The sequence below is a fragment of the Vulpes vulpes genome, chromosome 7 (assembly GCF_048418805.1).
Source record: "Vulpes vulpes isolate BD-2025 chromosome 7, VulVul3, whole genome shotgun sequence".
Taxonomy (NCBI): domain Eukaryota; kingdom Metazoa; phylum Chordata; class Mammalia; order Carnivora; family Canidae; genus Vulpes; species Vulpes vulpes.
In genome coordinates, this window is record NC_132786.1 from 43,330,630 (window position 1) to 43,353,048 (window position 22,419).

Genomic DNA, 22,419 nt, shown 5'->3' on the forward strand with positions numbered 1-22,419 from the left:
TGGTAGTTTCAAAGTCCTTTTGTAGCAAATTTCAACAACTACTGAAACCACAGATACTGTAGGATGCTCTCTTTTATAAGGCCTTTGTTATTGAGAGGAGTAGGAAGTGCTAAAGGATGTAGTGTTAGTGGCAGGTACCAAAAAATGTCAAGAAATATTTCTTCCTACACAGTGAGGACCCTGTCCTGAGAAGGAATACTTGTGGTTGGGACCTTGTTTTGATATAGAAGGATTACATGGGGAGGTGGTACTCAGGGAATGAGTACTGAGGAACCAGAGATGGCAGATTTCAAAATATAGGCAAAGACAGACCCAGTAAAATGAGTGGCTTACCTTTGAAGTACTGATTGTGTTTCTTAGTGGCAGTGGCTCATGAAGAAATTAAGAGGAGTGAAGATTTAGGAGAAGAAATCTGCTTGAAATTGGTTAGGTTTTGAGAGACAAAGGAGGTATGGCCACACAGAGGCATCATATTTTAAGGAAATAGCCAGTTTTCATAACAATAAAGAATTGAACCACTGACCTATGTAGACTATTGCTTGTAGTCAGTTCACTTAAGGAAAACGGATGCTATTCAGATATGAGCAATATCAATAAAGGATTAAACACAGTATCTGTGCATATGTACTACAAGGAAATAGTTTACAAAGGAGAGCAGCTTTTCCTACAGATATTGAAAACTTTTACCAGAAAAATTTTGATAGAAAGTTAAGTGAAATTATAAAAATCACTCTAGTATGGATAACAAAGTACTTGCAGGAAAGACTTTAATACTAACTATGAGAATTTAGAGATGGCTAGAAAATAGGAAGTGGTGAATGGCATATGACAAATCTTGCCTTTGAACATGGAATCAAAAATTTTTTAATAGTACTACCAACCAAATTTAGCTGTACATAAATAGTAAAAGTCAAGGTGTAGGAATAGTTGGTTAAGCCAGAGGAGAAGTATAGATTAATTGAAAATGATCCCAGTAATTGTTTACTGGTAGAAATAGTATCACTATTACTATAGAAATTACTCAATATTTGTCATTAATGATTTTAAAAAGTTAGCAAACTTTAAATACAAATGAACTTTCTTAATTAGGTAAAGGATATCTTAAAATGTCTAGCAAATATCATATTTAGTAGTGATAATTTAAAATAAAGCCTATAATTACATATATTAGTGGTCTTAGTCAACATATAAGAATAGAAAAAGAAGTGCAAGGAATAAATAAATGTAAATGAATAGACATGTCATGTTTACTTATGATTGCCCACATGGAAAATCATCATCATTTATGAAGAATCAATAATAAAAATTATTACTAGAGTTGAATAATTTTTCTGAATTCAAAGTCAATATCCTATAGTCATTAGGATTTTTATACAGTAAACAATTTAGATACGTATTTGAAAATAAAATTTTTGAAATAGGAAGAAAAAGTACGGTACTTAAATCTAACCAGATATAAAAATATTTATAAATAGAATATCAGAATTGAAACTATATGTGTGTGTTTTTATTTTTTTTACTTATTTTTGTGTATGTTTTTATAGCTAATAATTGGTTTGTACCTTTGATCTTCATATCCTTCGTCTTTTATCCTTCTGCTTTAATTTTCAACAAAGAATTAGCAGTCTTTATGACTGAGTTGGATGTGATAGAACAGATAAGACCAGGCATGTTACATTATAGTGTAGCATCCACCTTCTGCAATCCATCTTCTGCTTAATGCCTAATGTCTAGAAATTCAAACAGAACCTCTGTGGCTTTCTACTACATAGAGAAAAATCTCTCTCTAGTAGATAGAGAAAATATAAATTTGAAGTTTGGGTTTTTTCTTTAAGTTTGATATTTGCTCACTTTTGATAATTGAGTTATAATAGATTAATTATACTCTAATATAATTGGATACTAGAAGTGATCTTAGTCACCTTAGTAAGTTTCAAAGTGTTTTGGGTTTTATTTAGGCTAGTTTTCAAGCTGCTTCATTCAGTAAAGCTACGTAGTTTTTTTATGAAAATATAGTACTTGTTTCAGTGTTTTTGTGAAGTTAAAACTTAGTGTCATGCCATATGTCACTATTTCAGTCTACCAAAATAACTGAAAATATAATCTCTCTGAATTAGACTCAATTGACAATAGTGTGCCTTCATTATTCTCCTCCCCAGAATTGTAAGCTCATCATCATCATCATGATTTACTGAGTCTTCCTTCTTTGGGGTATATTTCATGTACTTATTCCTTATAATAATAATGAAAAGGAATTTGTATCATCCTCTTTTTATAAATAAGTAAATTAAGATTCAGCAAATACGGTTTACTCAGCTCACACAGCTAGAAAATGACTAACCTAGGACTTGATCCCATGTGTCTGACTTCAAGGTCGGTATTCTTTCCATGATGCTGGGCTTTTCTAAATCTGGGCATGTATCTCATACATTGGATGTTTAAACCAGTGGATGTAGTGAGCCATTATGACTGCAAATAAATGCCTAAGAATATTTATATGGTACATATAAATGTTAAATACTTGAACAGATCAATTTTCTTGTATCCTGTGCTACATCATGCAGATTTTGTATTTCTGCTTTGAATCCTTGGAAGCTAATTACCTTGGCATAGCAGAAAATATTCTAACATTCACAAACACATACTTGAGAAGGAAATCTTGGCAAGTATGCATGTTCCCCAATGGCAGCCTTTTAGAAGTCAATAACAGGCTGCAGAGAACAGACATATTTTCAAACAATATGTTTTAAAGCTCTACTCTGATGATAAAATGTTGACTTAAGAAAAGCTCCTCTTGAAACTTTTCTCCTTCTGTTTTCATTAATATAGAAAATACAAACTGTGGTCTTTTCCTTAGCTGTTGATAGCTTATGGAAACTAATTTGACTCTTCTTTACCATATTCTGCCTAACAGCCACCACTACCACAAAATTTCACTCTACTTAAGAAAGGCTAGTTTGAAGTGAAAAAATTGGCTTATTCATTTCTAATCTTATCCATTTCTTAAGATATCCTTATAAAGTTAAGAGGCTACCCAAAATGCTAATCCATTTATTCAGATTCTGACATTTGTCTGTATAAAAGAACTGGTATCCCATTTTCCTTTGGGAAAGAGAATGCTTTTTATTAATTTTTGGCAAAATATCTGATTTGTGGAAACTGATGAAAGCCTCAGATTGCACAGAAAAGGAAAGTTTCTAAAATAAAAATAATTAGAGCAGAGCACTTCTGTAGTACCAAAAATTGTATACAAAATGAGAATGAGAAAAAGTTTGTTAAAGAAGCTCTATCCACATACCCATTTCTTAGTAAAGAGCAAATCTATATATAGTTAGCAGTTGTATATTGTTGAACTTATATAAAAGTACCTCCCAAGGGATTACTGAGTGTTACATCCTTAGTTCTATAAACTGTATTCTATGGCTGTGTTTTTTTTTTTTTTTTTTGTCTTTTTCATTATTCATATTTTTGTATATCACTCACAGGCTGAGAATGTAGTGTTTGCTGACAAGAGGAAGAGGAAGCTGTTCATAGTGCTTTAGGGTAGGATAGAGACAAAGTTTGCAATTTCCTTATATAGAAGACGATGGGTGAATATTTTAATAGTAGAGCTTCCTGATTCGGAGTTAAAAAAAATAGATAAAAGAGTATTCATAAGTCTTGAAAAAAATGCTATTAATTTCTATTTATAAGTGATGATGATTGTTTTTAGAGCTGAATAAGCATTGATTCTAGTTTTACTCAATTTTTCCCTTCCTCTACCTCCTAAAGAAAAAGGATGATAATGAGCTTCCACATAACGTGTTTTATGATGAGTTTAAAGTAGAATGGGTAAAATATTGAACTACACTGGTATATAACTTTAAGGAGTGTAATATAAATATGTAGTTTATGGTATTCAGAAATAAATGTTGATCTTGGAATATCAAAATGAGTTAAAATGTTATGTTTTGTAGCCCTTAGCACAGATCTTCATGGCAACCTAAAGCTCTTCATAGATGGCTGTAGTTTCGAAACGGAAATATAAGTGTGATGAGTAGTTATATTCATTTCACATGCAAAGAAAAACATCCTAAGAATCTGCAATTAAAAACATGAAAGATAAACATCATCTTAAAAATCTAATAACCCAAACTTTATTATCATAGTAAATCTTAGTAGGACAGAAGCTGTTTTCTGCCTTTTAACACTGATAATCTGTATTGTAAGATGATTCACATACCTTCTGCCTCAAAGAAATTATATCAGTTTAATTATGTGAGTTTTGTGAAAAACTTAAGCTTGATATTAATATAAATTATTACATAATTTTCAAATTCCTGAAGGGTTCTTTGGCATTTGCACATTGTATTGTATCAGTAGAAGTGTATTTCTTATGACTATTCAAAACTGCAAGGCAGCTCTGACTTCAGACGAACGCTTTTACAAATTTATTTGAACTAAATTATGTAACTTTTAATATTAGGTACTATCTCTGTGGTTTATTTTGCCCCTCCTTGCTCACACATGTGATTCTCTCTTGTTACTCTGGTCGTTATTCATTATGCTACCTGTTTATTAAGTTTAGAAGTCATTAAATTATTTGTAATATGTCATTTTAAATACACGGACTATAGAAAGGATTATGTAAAACACATTTAGGATATTTAGTCTTTCTATTAAGTAGGTACTGTTGACCTTGAACAAAAGAGGTTTGAATTGTGTGGGTCCATTTATATACAGATTATTTTCGATAAATAACAGTACTAGACTAAGGTATTTTCTCTTCCTCATGATGTTCATCATCTTTTCTTTTCTTCTAGTTTAAGAATAAGTATATAATAGGGACACCTGTGTGGCGCAGTTGGTTGGGTGCCTGACTCTCGATTTCAGCTCAGGTCATGATCTCAGAGTTGTGAGATGGAGACTGCTTAAGATTCTTTCTCTGCCCTTCACTACTCCCCCCCCCCCCCCCCCACCGCCTTAAAGGGATTTAATTAATTATTTGAGAGAAAGTATGTGAGCAAGGAGGGCCAGAGGAAGAGAATCTCAAGCAGACTCTGCACTGAGCATAGAGCCCTACATAGGGAGCGATCTCACAACCCTGAGATCATGACCTTAGCTGAAATCAAGAGTCAGATGCTTAACCAACTGAGCCACCCAGACACCTTTCTTTTTTAGTGTGGTCTTTATCTGGTTTTGGTATCAGGGTAATACCTGCCTCACGGAATGACTTTAGAAATGTTCTGTAATTTTTGTAATAGTTTGAGAAGAATGGGTATTAATATTTCTTGAAATATTTGGTAGAATCACCTGTGTAGTCATCTGGTCCTGGACTTTTTTTTATTGGGGCTTTCCTATTCTTATTTCAGTTTTGGTAGTTTCTAGGAATTTATCCATTTCTTCCAGGTTGTCCAAGTTGTTGGCAGATAGTTTTTCATAATATTCTCTTATATTTGTATGTATTTATCTAGTGTTGGTTGTTTCTCCTCTATCATTTGTGATTTTATTTGTTTAGATCCTTTCTTTTTGGTAAGTCTGGCTGAAGGTTTATCAATTTTATTGATTTTTGTTCATATATTTGGGTGCTCTGAGATTGGGAGCATAATATTTAGAATTAACCATATCCTCTTGTTGTATTATCCCTTTATTGTGATATAGTGCCATTCTTTATCTTCTTTTTATAGTCATTGTCACTTTAGTGTATTTTGTCTGATACAAGTATTCATACTCCAACTTTCTTTTAACATCCATTTGTATAGTAAATGGTTCTCCATCCCTTCACTTTCAATCTGTAGGTGTCTTTAGGTCCAAAATGAATCTCTTCTAGGTAGCATAGAGATGGGTCTTGGATCTGTTTTCGATGGTCTTTGGATCCATTTTCCAATCCATTTTGACACCTTGTGTTTTTTTAATTTTTAGTCCATTAAAGTAACTAATGATAGATATATATTTAGTATTCATATATATATATTTTTTTGTCATTTCTGGAGATTTCTCTGATCCTTTCTTGTCTTTGTCGCTTTTGGTCTTTCCAGCCAAAGAGTCCCCTTTAATGTTACTTGCAGGGTGATGTAATGGAAATGAACTCCTTTAGTTTTTGTTTGTCTGGGAAACTCCTTATCTCTCCTTCTTTTCTGAATAATAGCCTTACTGGATAGTGTATTCTTGGCTGAGGATTTTTCCGATTAGGATGTTGATTATATGCAGGCCAGAAGGGAGAGGCATGAAATATCCGTTGAGAAATCTTTAGCTAGCTTTATGGGTCTTCCCTTAAAAGTTAAGGACTTCTTTTGTCTTGTTGCTTTTAAGATTTATTCTTTATCAGTATGTCTTGGTGTAGGCCCGCATTTGGTGATTTTGGTGGGGAATTCTCTGTGCCTCTTGGATCTGGATGTCTGTTTCCTTCCCCAGATTGGGGAAATATTCTACTCCCTTTTCTCTCTCTTCTTCTTCTAGGATTCCTATAATATGAATATTATTTCATGTAATGGAGTCCCTGAGTTCCTTCATGTTCCATAATTATTCTTTCTCTCGTTTGTTTAGCTTCATTTTCTCTTTTACATCACTAATTTGCTCCTCTGCTTCTTCTAGCCTGCTGTTCATTGCATCAAATCTGTTTCTAGTCTCATTCATTGTATTCTTCATCTTTGATGGATTCTTTTTTTTTAAGTTTTTTTTTTTGGGGGGGGGGTATTTATTTATTTATTTATTCATGATAGACACAGAGAGAGAGAAAGAGAAAGGCAGAGACACAGGAAGAGGGAGAAGCAGGCTCCGTGCTGGGAGCCCGACGCGGGAGTCAATCCCGGGACTCAATCCCGGGACTCCAGGACCGCGCCCCGGGCCAAAGGCAGGCGCTAAACCGCTGAGCCACCCAGGAATCCCCTGATGGATTCTTTTTTAACTGTTTTATCTCTGTGGTGGTAAGAGTCTCCCTGATGTCTTCTTTTCTCAAGCCAGTGAATATCCTTAGGATATTGCTTTAAATTTTCCATCAGACCTGTTACTTCTATCTCTGGCAATGGCTTTATCTTATTCTTTCATTTAGGATGAATTCTCAAAGCCACATAGTTAGTGATAAATTATTCTAATGGCTGAAGTGATACATGATTTTGTAAATTTAGTTTCAATATTATTTTTTTAAAATGCAGTATTCTGCTACTCTTTGATTTATATATCTAACATTGCACCCTGTTTTTCAGTGTATAGTCTTTGCTATGACTTCTGGCCAGATGTGGAATCATATCCGTGGACCTCCATATGCTCATAAGAACCCACACAATGGACAAGTGGTAAGTGCATGTTCTAAGCATTCATATTTTGAACTTTAATCCTATGTATTTTTACATAATCTTCACACATAACATGGGGCCCGAATTTAGGACTCTGAGATTGAGAATCATATACTCTACTGACTGAGCCAGTCAGGCACCCTTTTAATCGTGTTTACGTTTATAAATAAAATCTTTTCTCATTAAATACTACACATAATTTCTGATTCTTATATAAAGTTTTGTTCTCTTCTAATACCTCTGCTATATGCATACACACATGCACATATATACAATATATTTTTTTAGGGTAAGGACTGCTTTACTCTTTAAGAAAATTAGTGTACCTACCTTATCAAATTGACATTCGTAACCTAGGTTTTTCACCTTTACTTATTGCTATGGCAATAATATGTAATGCTAGATTAGGAAATAGGAACAGTTTGTAGTTGGTTTTCCATCAATGGTAAATTTAGTTAAGAAGAGGTTAATCAAAACATCATTAAGAACCCTGGCAGTTGGGGATCCCTGGGTGGCTCAGTAGTTTAGCGCCTGCCTTCGGCCCAGGGCATGATCCTAGAGTCCCAGGATCAAGTTCCACATTGGGCTCTCTGCATGGAGCCTGCTACTCCCTCTGCCTGTGTCTCTGCCTCTCTCTCTCTCTCTCTCTCTTTGTGTCTCTCATGAATAAATAAATAAAATCTTGAAAAAAAAAAGAAAAGAACACTGGCAGTCATTATATTAGAATGGTAAGAAGTATTTGCCAAAAATTAAAAGTGAAATTTATGTGCAGTTAAATTAGTAGCAAAGTTCACATTTTGTTACTTTAGGTTTTGGTGAAATTGATATATTTTAATAGATCAACTTGGAAAAAAAACAGATCAGCTGTTTTTCAGGCTTAATATTAGGTCAGTGAAGATTAACTGTTTAAACTTTTTCATTTGGAAAACATACAGATATTGAGAAAATAATGTAATGACGGCCCTCGTGTACTGGTTACCAAACAATTACTAGCTCATAACCATTACTTGTTTCATTTATTCTTCTACTCAGTTCTCTTTACCTTTTGTCAGATGCTTCTAAAGTAAGTGTTCAATTTCATTTCATTTCATACATAGATACTTTAGTAGGTATTCCTAAAAGACAAGGTCTTTGAAAATCATAACTATGTTACTACAATCACCTAGAATAATAAATTCTTAATTTTTAAAAAATAAATTCTTAATTCCTAAAATTGTAGTTCTGAATGAAATTTTCATCTAGAAAAATAATGTTATAAATTATCTGTAACTCTGTAAATATAGATTATAACATAAGTTTGAGGTTATTCTTCATTGCTTAAAGAGCTTCAAATATCTTTATTATTAAAGCTAACAAGTTACTTATTTCTTCTTCCTACACTGTGACTTTCTTTGAACTTCTTTGTGAATTCTGTACATTGGGAAATAATTCACATTCACTGCCCATTTCCTGACTGCCAAATCAGGTTTTAAGGACTGGTTGCTAGTTGCCAGAGTTAGGTAATGATCAGTTTGGTCTCAAATCTTTGTGAACATTTTCAGATTTCTCTTTGGATGGCAATGATAGAAATCAGAGTTAGACTCTTTGGATGATCAGCTGCTATAGTCATGTAGACATGGGTTTTGTCATTTGTATATATTTTTGAGATCTTTCACGACTTAGAGGGGTCATTGAGTGTTTTTAGTATTCACATTGAATTATAGGAAAATAATGGGAAATAATTATCATGCCTGTGTTTCCAACAGCCCGACTAGAAAATGTTGTCTTTTCCTCTCCTCCTGATACCCAAACTCTCCCCCTTTCCCGTTTTATTTTTTCTTTACAGCTCTATCTAACCTACTTATTTTGTATTTTTTTGGTCTGTCTTTTATCATGACATCAGTAAAACCTAAAAAGTCATGGTGTCAGATGCTTATCAATTGTTGTCACTCACTGATCTTTTCTTGTTAAATAAGATCCTGATGGAAAGATTTGATCCACTATTATGTTTCTGTTACTTAAAAGTGTAAATTTAGAAAATCTTATAAATTTTTCATTACTGTCTTTTAATATTCTTTTAAAAGAATATTCCTTAGGTAAAAAAAGCATTAAGTATTGCTTTTTATTATTGTTTGGTTTGTTAAAGTATGTGGAAAATTAATCAACATTCTTATGAAATGTGTTAATTTGTATAGAGGAAGAAAAAATAGTTTTTCTCTTGAGTTTTTGGCTAAGAGAAAAACAAATTTCTTAACATGTATATTTCCTGTATACAAGGGAGATATTCAGGGAAAGAATCAGTAACACTCAGAGGTGACTTAGACTTCAAGCTCAAATACCATCTTCAGCTAAAAGTAGAAAAAAATGTGTGGAGGGGAGGCCACTTAAGTGGAAGTGACCAGAAAAAGCAAAGTAAATAAAAGTAAGATTTATTGTACTGAATTAAGTCACAAGTGACTTCCCTCTGTTGATAAAGGTCTAAAGTTATATGTAGGAATTTACCTTTGTCCTTCCTGATACAGGGTGGAGGAGGGACACCTTCATAAATTTATATGCTGCTTTTAGGCAGTTTGGGGAAGCCAGAGAGCTTTTCTTGTATCTGCTTTTTCTCAACTGATTTCAGTTCAAAATCCTTACAGGAAAGTGGTGAATTTTGAAGTGTCCTGTTTTGCCACTCGTCATGTTTACTGTAATCTCTACTATCTACTGCTTTTCTAAATCATCTAATCTCCTAACATGTAGTTTACTTCAGAGTAAGCTCCTACAGCTCACACCAGTGACAGTAACTGACAGTGGATATGACCTTTTGTTTACTGAATACATGTGAGGCAGTAGACTTCAGAGCGGGATAGTTTAGGCTATCAGATCCTAAAACGTAACATATAATAATATGTATGGACCTGAGTTACTAGTTTACAATCCCAAGTAGCTCTTCCATTTCCTGACCATTATGGTATTTCATTTCAAACTGTTAATTCTACTATCTTGCAAAGAAACTCATTGTTAACCTATTTTTATTGTTACGTGCTTCCTAAAAGTATGATTTATTTTACTGCTTCCAATCCTGGAATGTCCTCTGTACCTACCAAATTGTCCCCATCCTTCAAATCTCACCTTATTTTGCCATCCTGCTGAGATGTGTTACTTCTTAATTACATTGGAGGTGTCCCCTACATCCCTTTACATATTTATTAATATGTAGTTAGCCCATTTATGTATCTGGGTTTTTTTAGTATAATAATTCTTTAATGTTTCATATATTCCATTTTAGTCAAGTCCTTAAACATAAGGAGTTTCGCTGAAGCTATTTTTCAACTTTACAACTTTCATTTAGCTGGTCCTCAGTACATGTTTTATTAAATGATTATATGGACTTATGTTAGAAGATTTTTGTTTCTTAAATTGGCTTAATTCTCCTTTTAATTTTCTCACTAGTCAGAAGAACCAGTCACTGTCAATTCAGCATAAACCAGTTACTCACCTTAATGTGACAGGAGCATTTATTTTAAAACTCAGATTGAAGAGAGATTTTCTTTATTTAGACAATTATTTATCTTATTCCACATTTTTATATTACTATTTTTCAGGTAGTGATTGGCATGGCACTTAGGAAAAGGTACTCTGATGGCCCAGAGAAACCCATTAGGAGAATTTTCTGTATTTTTAAAGGGAAAAGCATTTCCTTCATACATACATCTTTTAACCTATTTAATTTTCAGCAACTTAATAAAAAGTTATAGAAATGATGAAATTTAAATCTATAGCCAGGTATTTTAAAAGTTAAATTTTATCCCAAACTCTTTACTCCCTTGAATTTTATAAAGATATAAAGGTCTTGGAAATTCGGGAGCTTCTTGCTATAGCAACAACTGCATGAGTATACTCTTGGCAACAGAGATGTGGATACAGTTTTAGGTTTATATAAGATATTAACTGCTTAGCAATATAGACAAAGCCTTTAATCTGTCTATTAATGCACTGTGAAAAGGGGCAGCAAAATATTGCCCATTAGTAGATAGCTTTTTTCTTGTTTTACGTTTTAACATATTCCAACAAAATTTCTCTTCCTGCCTTTTTATATGCATAATGTCAACATACACTGAAATAGGAAATTATGGTTTAAGTTTTGTTTTAATGAATTGATTTACATAATAATGTGTTTTCATATTACTGAAACTAAATAGAAGATTAACTTTGCTTTACAAAATGAAATGGTTACTCGTACAGAACTTTAAATAATGATTGTTCATTACAATGATAATAGTAAATGTTTTTCTTTATAATAGATGTGTTTAAATTTCAAGATATAACTTGAAAATTAGTACTATCCTTCTTTGGTATTTTCTTCATATTTTAACTTGTATTTATTTCTAAAGGGAAATTGCCATGTAGGATTTGTTTTTGAGAATGATTACAATGAGGCTATTTGCCTCTTTCAGTGGTATGGAATATCTTCTGGATATATAAAGGAATTTTATAACTTGATATTAATTCTTGATGACCGATGTACAAGTAAATACATTGGAGTAAGGTATATAAGACAGTACTTTTTATTGTTTTTACATTTTAGAGACTTATTTGTAGGTAACTATTATACACAAAGATCAGCTAATCGAGTTGTAATTTTTGCTAAGTTACATAAATATGCTTTACTTCAGTCTGTAAAATGTTTTGAGGAATTTGTGTTAAAATTATGAAGAATTATTTATGTCAGCATTATGTTAAAGTGAACTAACTTAGTAAATACTTGATTGCATTATGAAGGTCTCTGATTTTCAGAAACATTTTTTTTCCTTTTCTCTGAAGTTGGGATTAGTTCTTTCGTGCCAAATATTACATAATTAGATTGCCATTTCTCCTGTTTAAATAAGTTTTTAATAAATTGGCTTTATAAGATCCAGTTTTATATTTTTTACCCATAAAAACCCCATTAGTTATAAAAAGGCTTTATTTTTTCTTCAGACGAATTTTCATTTTCAGCATTGATTTATTAGATACAGGACAGTATTATCACTTATCAAATTATACTTTAGGAAATTCAAGTGTGTAAGAATAGTGAGACAATCTTGAAAGAGAAGTATAGAGCTAAATAACTTTAGATCACTGGATTTCGAAACTTATATTAAAGCTGCATTAATTGTGATAACTCATTCTGTTAAATTGGTGTATTTGTCCTTAAAACATATGCATGCATTTATGACAATAGTGATACCAAAATGCAGTGTGGAACCAGGGCCTTTTTAGTAAATGGTGCTAGAGTCATTAAGGTTCATTTTTCCCATGTAACTTTTTAACAGTTGTCACATGCCATAAATATAAGTTCCATATGGATTATAGAGATAGCTATGAATGGAAAACATGCTACATTGTAATACATTATAATTAGGAACTTTTATCATCAGAATGTTAAATGGTAAGTCACAGAGTAGAGAAAATATTTGTAGTACATATGTTCTCACAAGAACTTGAACCCAGAATATATAAAGAACAAACACACAACTCAGTGGCAAAAATTTTGGAAAGACTTGATCATACTTTTTTATCAAAAGAGGCTGTATGAATGGCCACTATACAAATGAAAAGGATTTCAACCTAAGTAAATTGAAGTTAAAACAGTAAGGTGCTATAGTACATTCACATTAATGATTAAAATCAGTAACACTGATACCATGCAGAGTTTCAGTACCTAGAATATGAATTTGTTCAAGCAATTTAAAAGGTACAACAAGTATTAATCATGATCCTGAAATTTTTCATGAATATATATTCAAGAGAAATGCATACATGAGTACCAAATGCAGTGTACAAAAATAGCATTTATCATTTTTAAAAATTTAGTTTGCCAACATATAGTAAGTACATCATCTGTTTCAGACGTAGTTTTCAATAATCTATCGTGTATAACACCCAGTGCTCATCACATAATGTGCCCTCTTTAATGCTCATCACACAGTTACCCCATCCCCCCACTCGCCTCCCAGCAGCCTTCAGTTTGTTTCTCAGAGTTAAGAGTCTCTTATGGTTTGTCTTCCTCTCTGATTTTTCCCATTCAGTTTCCCCTCCTTCCATTATGGTCCCTTGTGCTTTTTCTTTTTTCTTTTTTTTTTTTTTAAAGAGTTCTTTTTTTTTTTTTTTTAATTTTTATTTATTTATGATAGTCACAGAGAGAGAGAGAGAGGCAGAGACACAGGCAGAGGGAGAAGCAGGTTCCATGCACCGGGAGCCTGACGTGGGATTCGATCCCGGGTCTCCAGGATCGCGCCCTGGGCCAAAGGCAGGCGCCAAACCGCTGCGCCACCCAGGGATCCCCCTTGTGCTTTTTCTTATATTGCGCATACAAGTGAAACCATGTGATAATTATCCTTCTCCAGTAGACTTATTTCACTTACCATAATACCCTACATCCACTTTAATGTTAATGGTAGGTATTCATCCTTTCTGATGGCTGAGTAATATTCCACTCTATCCATTCATCTGTTGAAGGACATTGTGGCTCCTTCCACAGTTTGACTATCGTGGACATTGCTGCTATGAACATTGGGGTGCAGATGTCCCTTCATTTCACTACATCTGTATCTTAAGGGCAAATACCCAGTAGAATACCATTATTCTTAATAGCCCCAGAGTAGCAACAACCTAAATATCTCTCAATAAAATGATTAAATAAGTAATAGTGGAATATATATAACTACAAAAAAAAGAACAAATCTCAAAAATATAAAGTGAAGGAAACCTGGCACAATATCAGGCAGAACTAAAAGGTGTAGTAAATGTCAGAAAAGTGGTACCTTTGAGCTGTGTGGATTGTAACCTTCTAGATATCCTATTTCTTCATTTAGGTGATAGGTACACAGATACTCTCAGTTTGTGAAATTCACATAATTGTAAACTTGTGAAATATGAACTTTCTGGGTTCATGCTGTACTTCTATAAACATTTTTTCTATACTCTGAAAGCTGTATGACATTGATAAAAGAAATTGAAGATAAATAGAAATATATATCATGAGTCAGAAAAATTAATGTTAAAATGTGCATAACTACCCAAAACCATCTATAGCTTCATTGCAATCCCTATCAAAATATCAATGGCATTTTCCACAAAAGTAGAACAAACAAATCTAAAATTTGTATAGAACCACAAAAGATATGGAATAACCAGTCATCTTGAGAAGACAAAGCTGGTGATGTCAAGAGCCCTGACTTCAAACTATACTATGAAGCTATGGTAATCAAAACAGTATAGTACTGCACAAAAATACATAGGTCAGTGGAGCAGCTTAGAGAGGCCAAAAATAATTGACCATATAAACATGAGTTTAATATTTGACAAAGGAGGCAAGAATATACAATGGGAAAAAGATGGTCTTTTCAATACATGGTGTTGGGAAGATTGCACAGTTAATGTGCAAAAGTAGGAAACTGGACCAGTTTTTTACAACATACACAAAACAAACTCAAAAGAGATTTAAGACTTCGATACAAGTCCAGAAAGTAAAATTCTTAAAAGGTAACATAGTATTTGACATTTGTCTAAGCAATATTGTTTTTTGGATCGGTTTCAAAAAGACAAAAATCAACAAATGGGGAGTACATCAAGCAAAAAATTTTACAGGGAAGGAAATCATTAAAAAATGAAAAGGCAGGCAGCCCCGAAGGCTCAGTGGTTTAGCGCCTGCCTTCGGCCCAGGGCGTGATCCTGGAGACCTGGGATCAAGTCCCAAGTCGGGCTCCCTGCATGGAGCCTGCTTCTCCCTCTGCCTGTGTCTCTGTCTTTCATGAATAAGTAAATAGAATCTTAAAAAAAAAAAAAAAAAAAAAAAAAAAAAGGCAACCTACTGAATGGGAGAAGATATTTATAAGTGATATATTTGATAAGGGGTTAATATCCAAAATATATAGAAAGCTCATACAACTCAGTATTAAAAAAAAAAATTTAAAACATGGGCAGAAGACCTGAATAGACGACATTTCTTCAAAGAATACATACAGATGACCAACAGGCACATGAAGAGATGTTCAAAATCACTACTTATCAGTTAATGCAAATCAAAATCACAATGAAATATCACCTCACACATGTCAGAATGGATAATATCAAAAAGACATAAAGATTAGCAGGAGGAAAAGGAACCCTCATGCGTGGTTGGTGGGAAAGCCAAATGACACCACTGTGAAAAACAGTATACATGTTTCTCAAAAACGTAGAACTACTATGTGATCCAGAAATTGTACTTCTGGGTATGTAACCAAAGAAAAAGAAAACACTAATTTGAAGATATATGCACCCCTATATTTATTGCAGCAGTATTTACAAGAGTCAAGATACAGATGCAATGTAAGTGTTCATTATTAGGTTGAATAGATGAAGATATGATGTGTGTGCACACACAATAATATTACTTAGCCATAAAAAATGAAATCTTGTCATTTGAGGCAACAAGGATGGACCTAGAGGATATCATGCTAAGTGAAACAAGTCAGAGAAAGACAAGTACTATATATCTATATCCATATCCATAATCTTAAATACAAATTAAAGCAGATATAGACTCAGAATAAACTGCTGTCAGAGGGGAGAGGTGAGGGTTGGGAGATGAGTGGAATAGAGGTAGACACTTCTAATTATAAAATAAGCAGAACGCATAGGACATAGTTAATATTTTAACAATTTTGTATGGTGACAGATATGGCTTGTTTATTATGGTGATCACTTCATAATGTTAATAAATGGGGAATCAAAATATTACAAAACATAAAGGCTTTAAATACATCCTTAAAAATTTCATGCTTTAGAAGCTAATAATTCTGAGTTCAACCCTACCACCTATTTTTTTGTAGATGAATTTGTCTAATGTAAAGGGCCAGTGGCCCAGGAGTAAATGAGATAATTATTATTCTCTAAATTCTTTTCCCCTTTAGATGTTTGGTAAACACTACATCTGATATTCTCCATGTAGAAATTAGTAATACTTAAAAAAAAAAAAAATTAGTAATACTTATTCATTGATAATTTTAATTCAAAGCCTTTCAAACTTACTTTTGCCTTCATTCATCTTACACAGTTACTAGACACATACTAGAAGTACTGGCATAAAGTACTTTCGATGCACACTATCTTAGAGATACTGAGTAAGAATACTGTGAGGTCAGAGAGCAGTTATTTTATGAATAAGGAAAAGTAATATTTCAAGGTGAATGAGTATAGCCAGAATTAGAATGGTGGGTCTTGTAACATGATAAAGTCATTCATGGACTAAGTTGATGATAATTAGACTATTATTTTAAATATATATATATGTCTAAATTTATACTTAGTAACAGTGGCTAATGTTTAAAATTTTGCCTGAAATGCCAAGAAATCTAAGTCCTGCGAATCAGAGATAATGCCTATTTTCTGCCTAAAGATTGCCTAATTAAATATGAATGAAAGGTCCTGAAGCCTCTGTAGTCTTACAAACATAATCCTTTTATTTTTTTTTTATTTTTTTAAACATAATCCTTTTAAAACATGACCAAGATCTAATAAGATTTAAAGATACACACACACATTTTAGGAATGTTTAGGAATATCTATATAGATAGATAGATAGATAGATAGATAGATAGATAGATCGATCTATCTATCTATCTATCTATCTATCTATCTATCTATCTATCTATCTATCTTAGATCATAGCTCCCAACATATATAAATGTATTCTTTTTGTTTTAATTTCCCAAGTTTTGGCTTTAAGCTGCTGCCTGAAGATTGTTATGGGTTTATCATATAAAATCCAGAATATTTCACTGCATTACAGCTAGTTCAACAGTGAATGAAACTAAGAGCTGTGTTCTCTGTGCACAAGCAAAAACATTATATGTGTCTCTGGTGGAGATACACACACACACAGACACACACACACATATATATATGGCTAGGTGTCATCCTAAAATGTATCATTTGCTTCCAGGCTGTTTTTCTCTACTATCTGATTCTTCTAATTATTTTTTGAAAATACAGGCTGTTAACAGATCTACATGAAAAGCCATAGTTCTTTCTATATAACACGAATAGGTAATGTTTCAGAAGCATAAGCTTCACACCCAGTATTATTTCTCCCACACTTGATAAATTTGGATTCCTGTAATATTAGATAAGTGTTATCAGGAATTTTCTTGATTTGTAAAATTCCAGTATAGGTATAATTTGTTTCAATGCTACATTAAGCTTTACTGCCTTTATATGTGGCCTGTCTTTCATTTAGTAGTGAATGGATGTTTAGGATGAATTTGCCCCCACCCTCAAGGGACTTTTGGTAGTTTCTAGATACAGTTTTGGTTCTCACAGCTGTAGGAGCATCTGCCTACTTCTGGCAGCTAGTGATAGAAGCCAGAGATCCTGGGAAGCATCTTACAATGCAAAGGACAGTTCAAAACAATGACTCATCTGGTCCCCAATGTCAGAATGTTAAAAGAAACAGCCCTGTTTTAGAGCTACAGAAACCTTACATGTAATTTTGTCTTCTCAGATGTTTTGCAGTCAAGAAAATTCCACTTAGCATTTATACTCAAAGTTGACTCTCTTAAAAAAAAAAAAAAGTAAATAAATTGAAGCAACCAGTGCTTAGGATCAACTGCCCTATAATTTGATGTTTAGGATGGTTGTAAATACTGAAAGCTATCAGTAATATATTGATATGTTTTTGATATAATAGTTTTAATATGCCTTAGTAAACATAATTTAATGTTTGACATTTTATATGCTTAAAGAGCTATTTACATAAGAGAAAGTGAAGACAACTCTTAATGAAGACAACTCTTAAACCCTTAGACTCAGTTTTATGCCTTTGTTCTCAAGAAAAAAAGAAAAAAAAAAACGGAGTTGAATTTTTCCCAAACTCTGACTCTTACTGATTATATTATCATTAGGGGGAAATTACTTTTTTTTTTTTTTAATATAGAAAAAGGAATTTATTAAGCGATTAGAGTTTATTCAATCTTAGGGTTTCCTTAAGGGCATAGGTGGTGGGAGTGGCTTCTCTCTGCAATGTCTGGGGCCTTAACTCAGAACATCTGAAACTGAGGGCTAACGTCATCTGGGGCCGTCTTCACCTGCACGTCAGGTGCTTGATGCTGGTATCAGCGAGGACCTCAGCCAGGGCTGCTGTGTGGACATGGGACCAAGATCTGGCCAATGGAATAAGTGGAAGTGATGCGATCTCTTCCAGGCCTGACCCATACAAACTTCCTGTATGATCCTTTCTTGTTTCCGTCCATCAGCTGAATGGACAGGACTTCAAAGACCTTTCCTATAACGTGCTGACTTCACCATGGTCCCTTCCGCAGGCTCTTCGGTTGGATATCTGTTTATACTGTTGAAATGTCGATCCTCGTAACAATCTCCATAAGGGCGTGCCCTGTGGACTGTCCCCCCGCCTGTGCCCCATCTTTGTTCTTCCGGAAAATAAGCCTGATCCTGCTTTTCTAATAATTCTTTATAAAATAAAATATGATAAAAGATGTATAAGCAGTGAAAGTGGAAAACACTAGGTCCTAGTTTGGATTCTTCCCAAGTCAGTCTCAAAAGCAGTAATTCAGGAGAGCGTATGTACATATTTATGAATATCTAGTCTGTTTATAAGTTTTAGCAATTCTTATATAGATGGACAAATCATTTTTTTTCTGTTCTAGAAGATTTGTTATTGATGCTCTATCAACAGGGTTTGTGATTTGAATTGTATTTTCCAGTGTGTTGCAGTCCTCTTTGCTATGCACCCCTACTGCCTTTTTCACCCTAAAATTAACAGTATACACTTAGGGAGATACTGGTGAGAATGGCACATTGTTTGTGGCCATCAGTAGAATCTATATATAATGGGTCCATTTTTCAGCTCCAAACTTCTGATTCTAGCTTTAATAGTCCAATATTTTAACTGGACCAAGCTAATCGGATCAGACACAACCTAATAAAAGACTGGGATATGTTGTTGGGTCTCCATTTAGCTGTTTGTAAAATTAAACATTTGTAATATTGGTGACTATTCATATTTTTATATACTGTGGATTAAAACATGTCTACAAGATCTAAAAATGCTATTAGAATGAGTTTCACTGCATTGAACTTAAATGTGAATACAGAGTGTAAGGACACATAATAATGCACACAGTATGATGCTGTGCTGATTTGCAAGTTTGTTTGTTTGTCACTATTAAGATGCTATGTAATGGCACAAGCCAAGTACTAATGGTCCACTTAACAGCATGAAAGTCATCACAAAAGCAGTTATTACTGTGTAGCTAAAGAGGAACTATACAACTAACTGTATGGTTACATGGAACATAAAGACATTTTCTGTTAAAAAAAAAACATCCTTAACAAAATGCATTCAGTGAAGTAAATCTTCTACTTAGATCATAGCTCCCAACATATATATATAAATGTAGTATTCTTTTTGTTTTAATTTCCCAATATTTGGCTTTTAGCTGCTGCCTGGGGATTGCTATGGGTTAACGTACAAAATCTAAAATATTTCACTGTATTAAGCTAGCTCAACAGTGAATGAAACTAAGAGCTGTGTTCTCTGTGCACAGGCAAAAACATTGTGTTGCAAAAATGGCATGCTGCTTAATACAGAATTTATCATAATGAAGCACTTTTTCTGTTGTCTCAGGCAGCCATAATGTCTTACACTTTCTTCAATTCCTTTATACTTTTATGCCTCAGGGATTTTGCATGTGTTAGCTTTTTTAGCTATATTTTAGCCATAAGTTGGAAACTGTATAGGCATAAGTATAGTTATTTTGAATGCAAATATTTACAGAGTGTTCTGTAGTTTACTGTAATCTACATACCTCCACCAGAGACAATGTCAGCATGCAACTAATTTTTTTTTGCAACTAAATTAAAAAACATTTAGATAATCATCATTGATAAATTGAAGATAAGAAACTTTACAATAGAGTTTGGGATTGGGATTCTGCTCTTTCATTTATTCATGTTTTTGTTTTTCCATCTAGTAAACATTTCCTGAGAGCTCATTAAATGCTAGGTATTCTATTTGCCTTAGTAGTGTCAATACATCATGAAGCTCATAGACCAACAGAGATAGTATCATATGGGTTTGCCTAAAATCTCCGTTACTAAAGAAAGCTTCCCCTACTATTGTATTGCATGGTATTAGAAACTGGAATTGCTTTCTAGGTTTGCCTCAATACTGTGGTCACTTTGTTGCTATGACACCGAATCTTATTTCTTGGAAGTTTCACCTTACATCTTAAGTTTTTTTGTGTCTAGTTGGACTTACATAAAACTCCTTGCCTTCAGCATCTGCTGCTGTTGCTCTCTTCCTTCACAATCATCATATGCACTCTTAATCCTAAACGCTGACTGACCTTGATTACCAGACTCTGGAACCAACCCAGACTATGCCTACTCTTAGATGTTGCTACTTGCGATCCTGGCAAATTAACAAGGACCTTGTGATTTGTATCCTTACCTCTATTCAAAGCATTTCACATGACAGTATAAATAAGTAATTGAATAGATGAATAAATCCTTCTTTGCAAAAAGGAACTCAAGGTATATTTTTAGCCTATCAAAAAATGTTTATTTAAAAAATTGTTTTCCCTAAGTTTTGTATTATGTAATGAAGACCTTGAAAGCACATACAAAGGATTATAGAACTACAAAATAAGAATGTGTTTTCTTATTCTGGGAATCCAGAATAAATGCAGTATCAGAGGAGAAAATAAACAGAAGACCATCCCTTCCACAGAAAAGGATACACTGCTTTCTAACTGGATCATATTGTTTAAATTTTTTTCCAATTTGGGAAAATTATTTAGTGCACTGGAAAGAGTAATATGGTCTTTAAAACTCAAGGAAATTATTCTCATCTTACCAATAAAACTGAATCAATTACATTAAGCTTATTCATAATAGGCATACACATTCTGGTTTGAAAAAAGCATTTTAAAGTTTTAACTTTGTAACTTCAAAATAAGATAATGTAAATGTCAATAACATAGTAATTCCTGTTTAATGTATGTTTTTTAAACACAATTTATGTTTTGATTCTCTAAAATGCTAATCAGTGATAAAAATTTACATACAAAAAAAGATTAAGAGCTATGAGAAAACAAATATTAGGTTCAGTGAAATATATTTTAGTTTTTATTTTTTTGTGAATTCTTTAAATACTACCAAATATATCACAAATATTTATCAAAACAGAGAACAAAATATATTGCGTCACTTAAATATATTAAATAAAGGTCCCAGTAGGATATGGTCATGTTGTTAGACCAGATTATGCCTTAGTTTTTAAGTAAGTTTAGGACTTTAGAATAATTAACTCTAAAAGGAAGAAACGATGGGAAAGTTCTCCAGTGCTTATCTATTATTTTGGATAAGGCATGCTAAATATTTTAAAATAACAATGGATCTCTCTCAGATTTTGTTCTATATTTAGGCTACTAACACTGCCTGTGTTTCCCTAGTTGTTTATAAAAATGTCAAGTTTTGGGATCCCTGGGTGGCGCAGCGGTTTGGTGCGTGCCTTTGGCCCAGGGCGCGATCCTGGAGACCCGGGATCGAATCCCACGTCAGGCTCCCGGTGCATGGAGCCTGCTTCTCCCTCTGCCTGTGTCTCTGCCTCTCTCTCTCTCTCTCTCTGTGACTATCATAAATAAATAAAGATTTTTAAAAATGTTTGAAAAAAAATGTCAAGTTTTTAATTTAGTTGTTTTTTTGCTTCTTTTTAGGTTAACTTTAAAGATTAAGTGCTTTATTTTTTTTTCACTTACTGGGAGATCATTGACTAATTGGGTAGAGAGAGGATTATGAAATTATTTCTTGCTCTATAACTATATTCTACTTAATACTTTTCCTATACAGGTTGTAATTGTTTATTATTATTTATTGAAATAGAGTTAATATAGACCATAAAATATTTTAAAACAACTTTGAAATATTACTTGCCTCTACTTTAATGTATAATCTCTTATTTTATCCATGAGTGTAACTTTTTAAAAATTTTAAGCTTCATTCCTGAGTTTTATAATAAATATACTAACAGAGGCACTGCTGTGTTAATAATGTAAAAATGCTTTAATTCTTTCCCAAAGACATAATTACTGTGAATAGCAACATTTTATTTCTGCCAAGAAATGAAATTATTGTGACC

General features: G+C 33.1%; 1 protein-coding gene across 10 annotated transcripts in view; it reads left to right on the forward strand.

The window, feature by feature from the left end:
- Positions 1–22,419, forward strand: part of TUSC3 (tumor suppressor candidate 3) — a 222,712-nt gene that overhangs the window by 128,905 nt on the left and 71,388 nt on the right. For 9 of the 10 annotated variants that reach the window (XR_012002579.1, XR_012002578.1, XR_012002581.1 and 6 more), the window contains exon 6: positions 7,185–7,274. Coding sequence is in view for 4 of the 10 variants with exons in the window: in XM_025984580.2 (XP_025840365.1) it covers positions 7,185–7,274 (90 nt within the window). In the remaining 6 variants the exon portion in view is untranslated. Of the gene's footprint in view, positions 1–7,184; positions 7,275–18,580; positions 21,957–22,419 lie in introns of those variants that run through there. The other variant, XM_072763611.1, reaches the window with a different exon arrangement.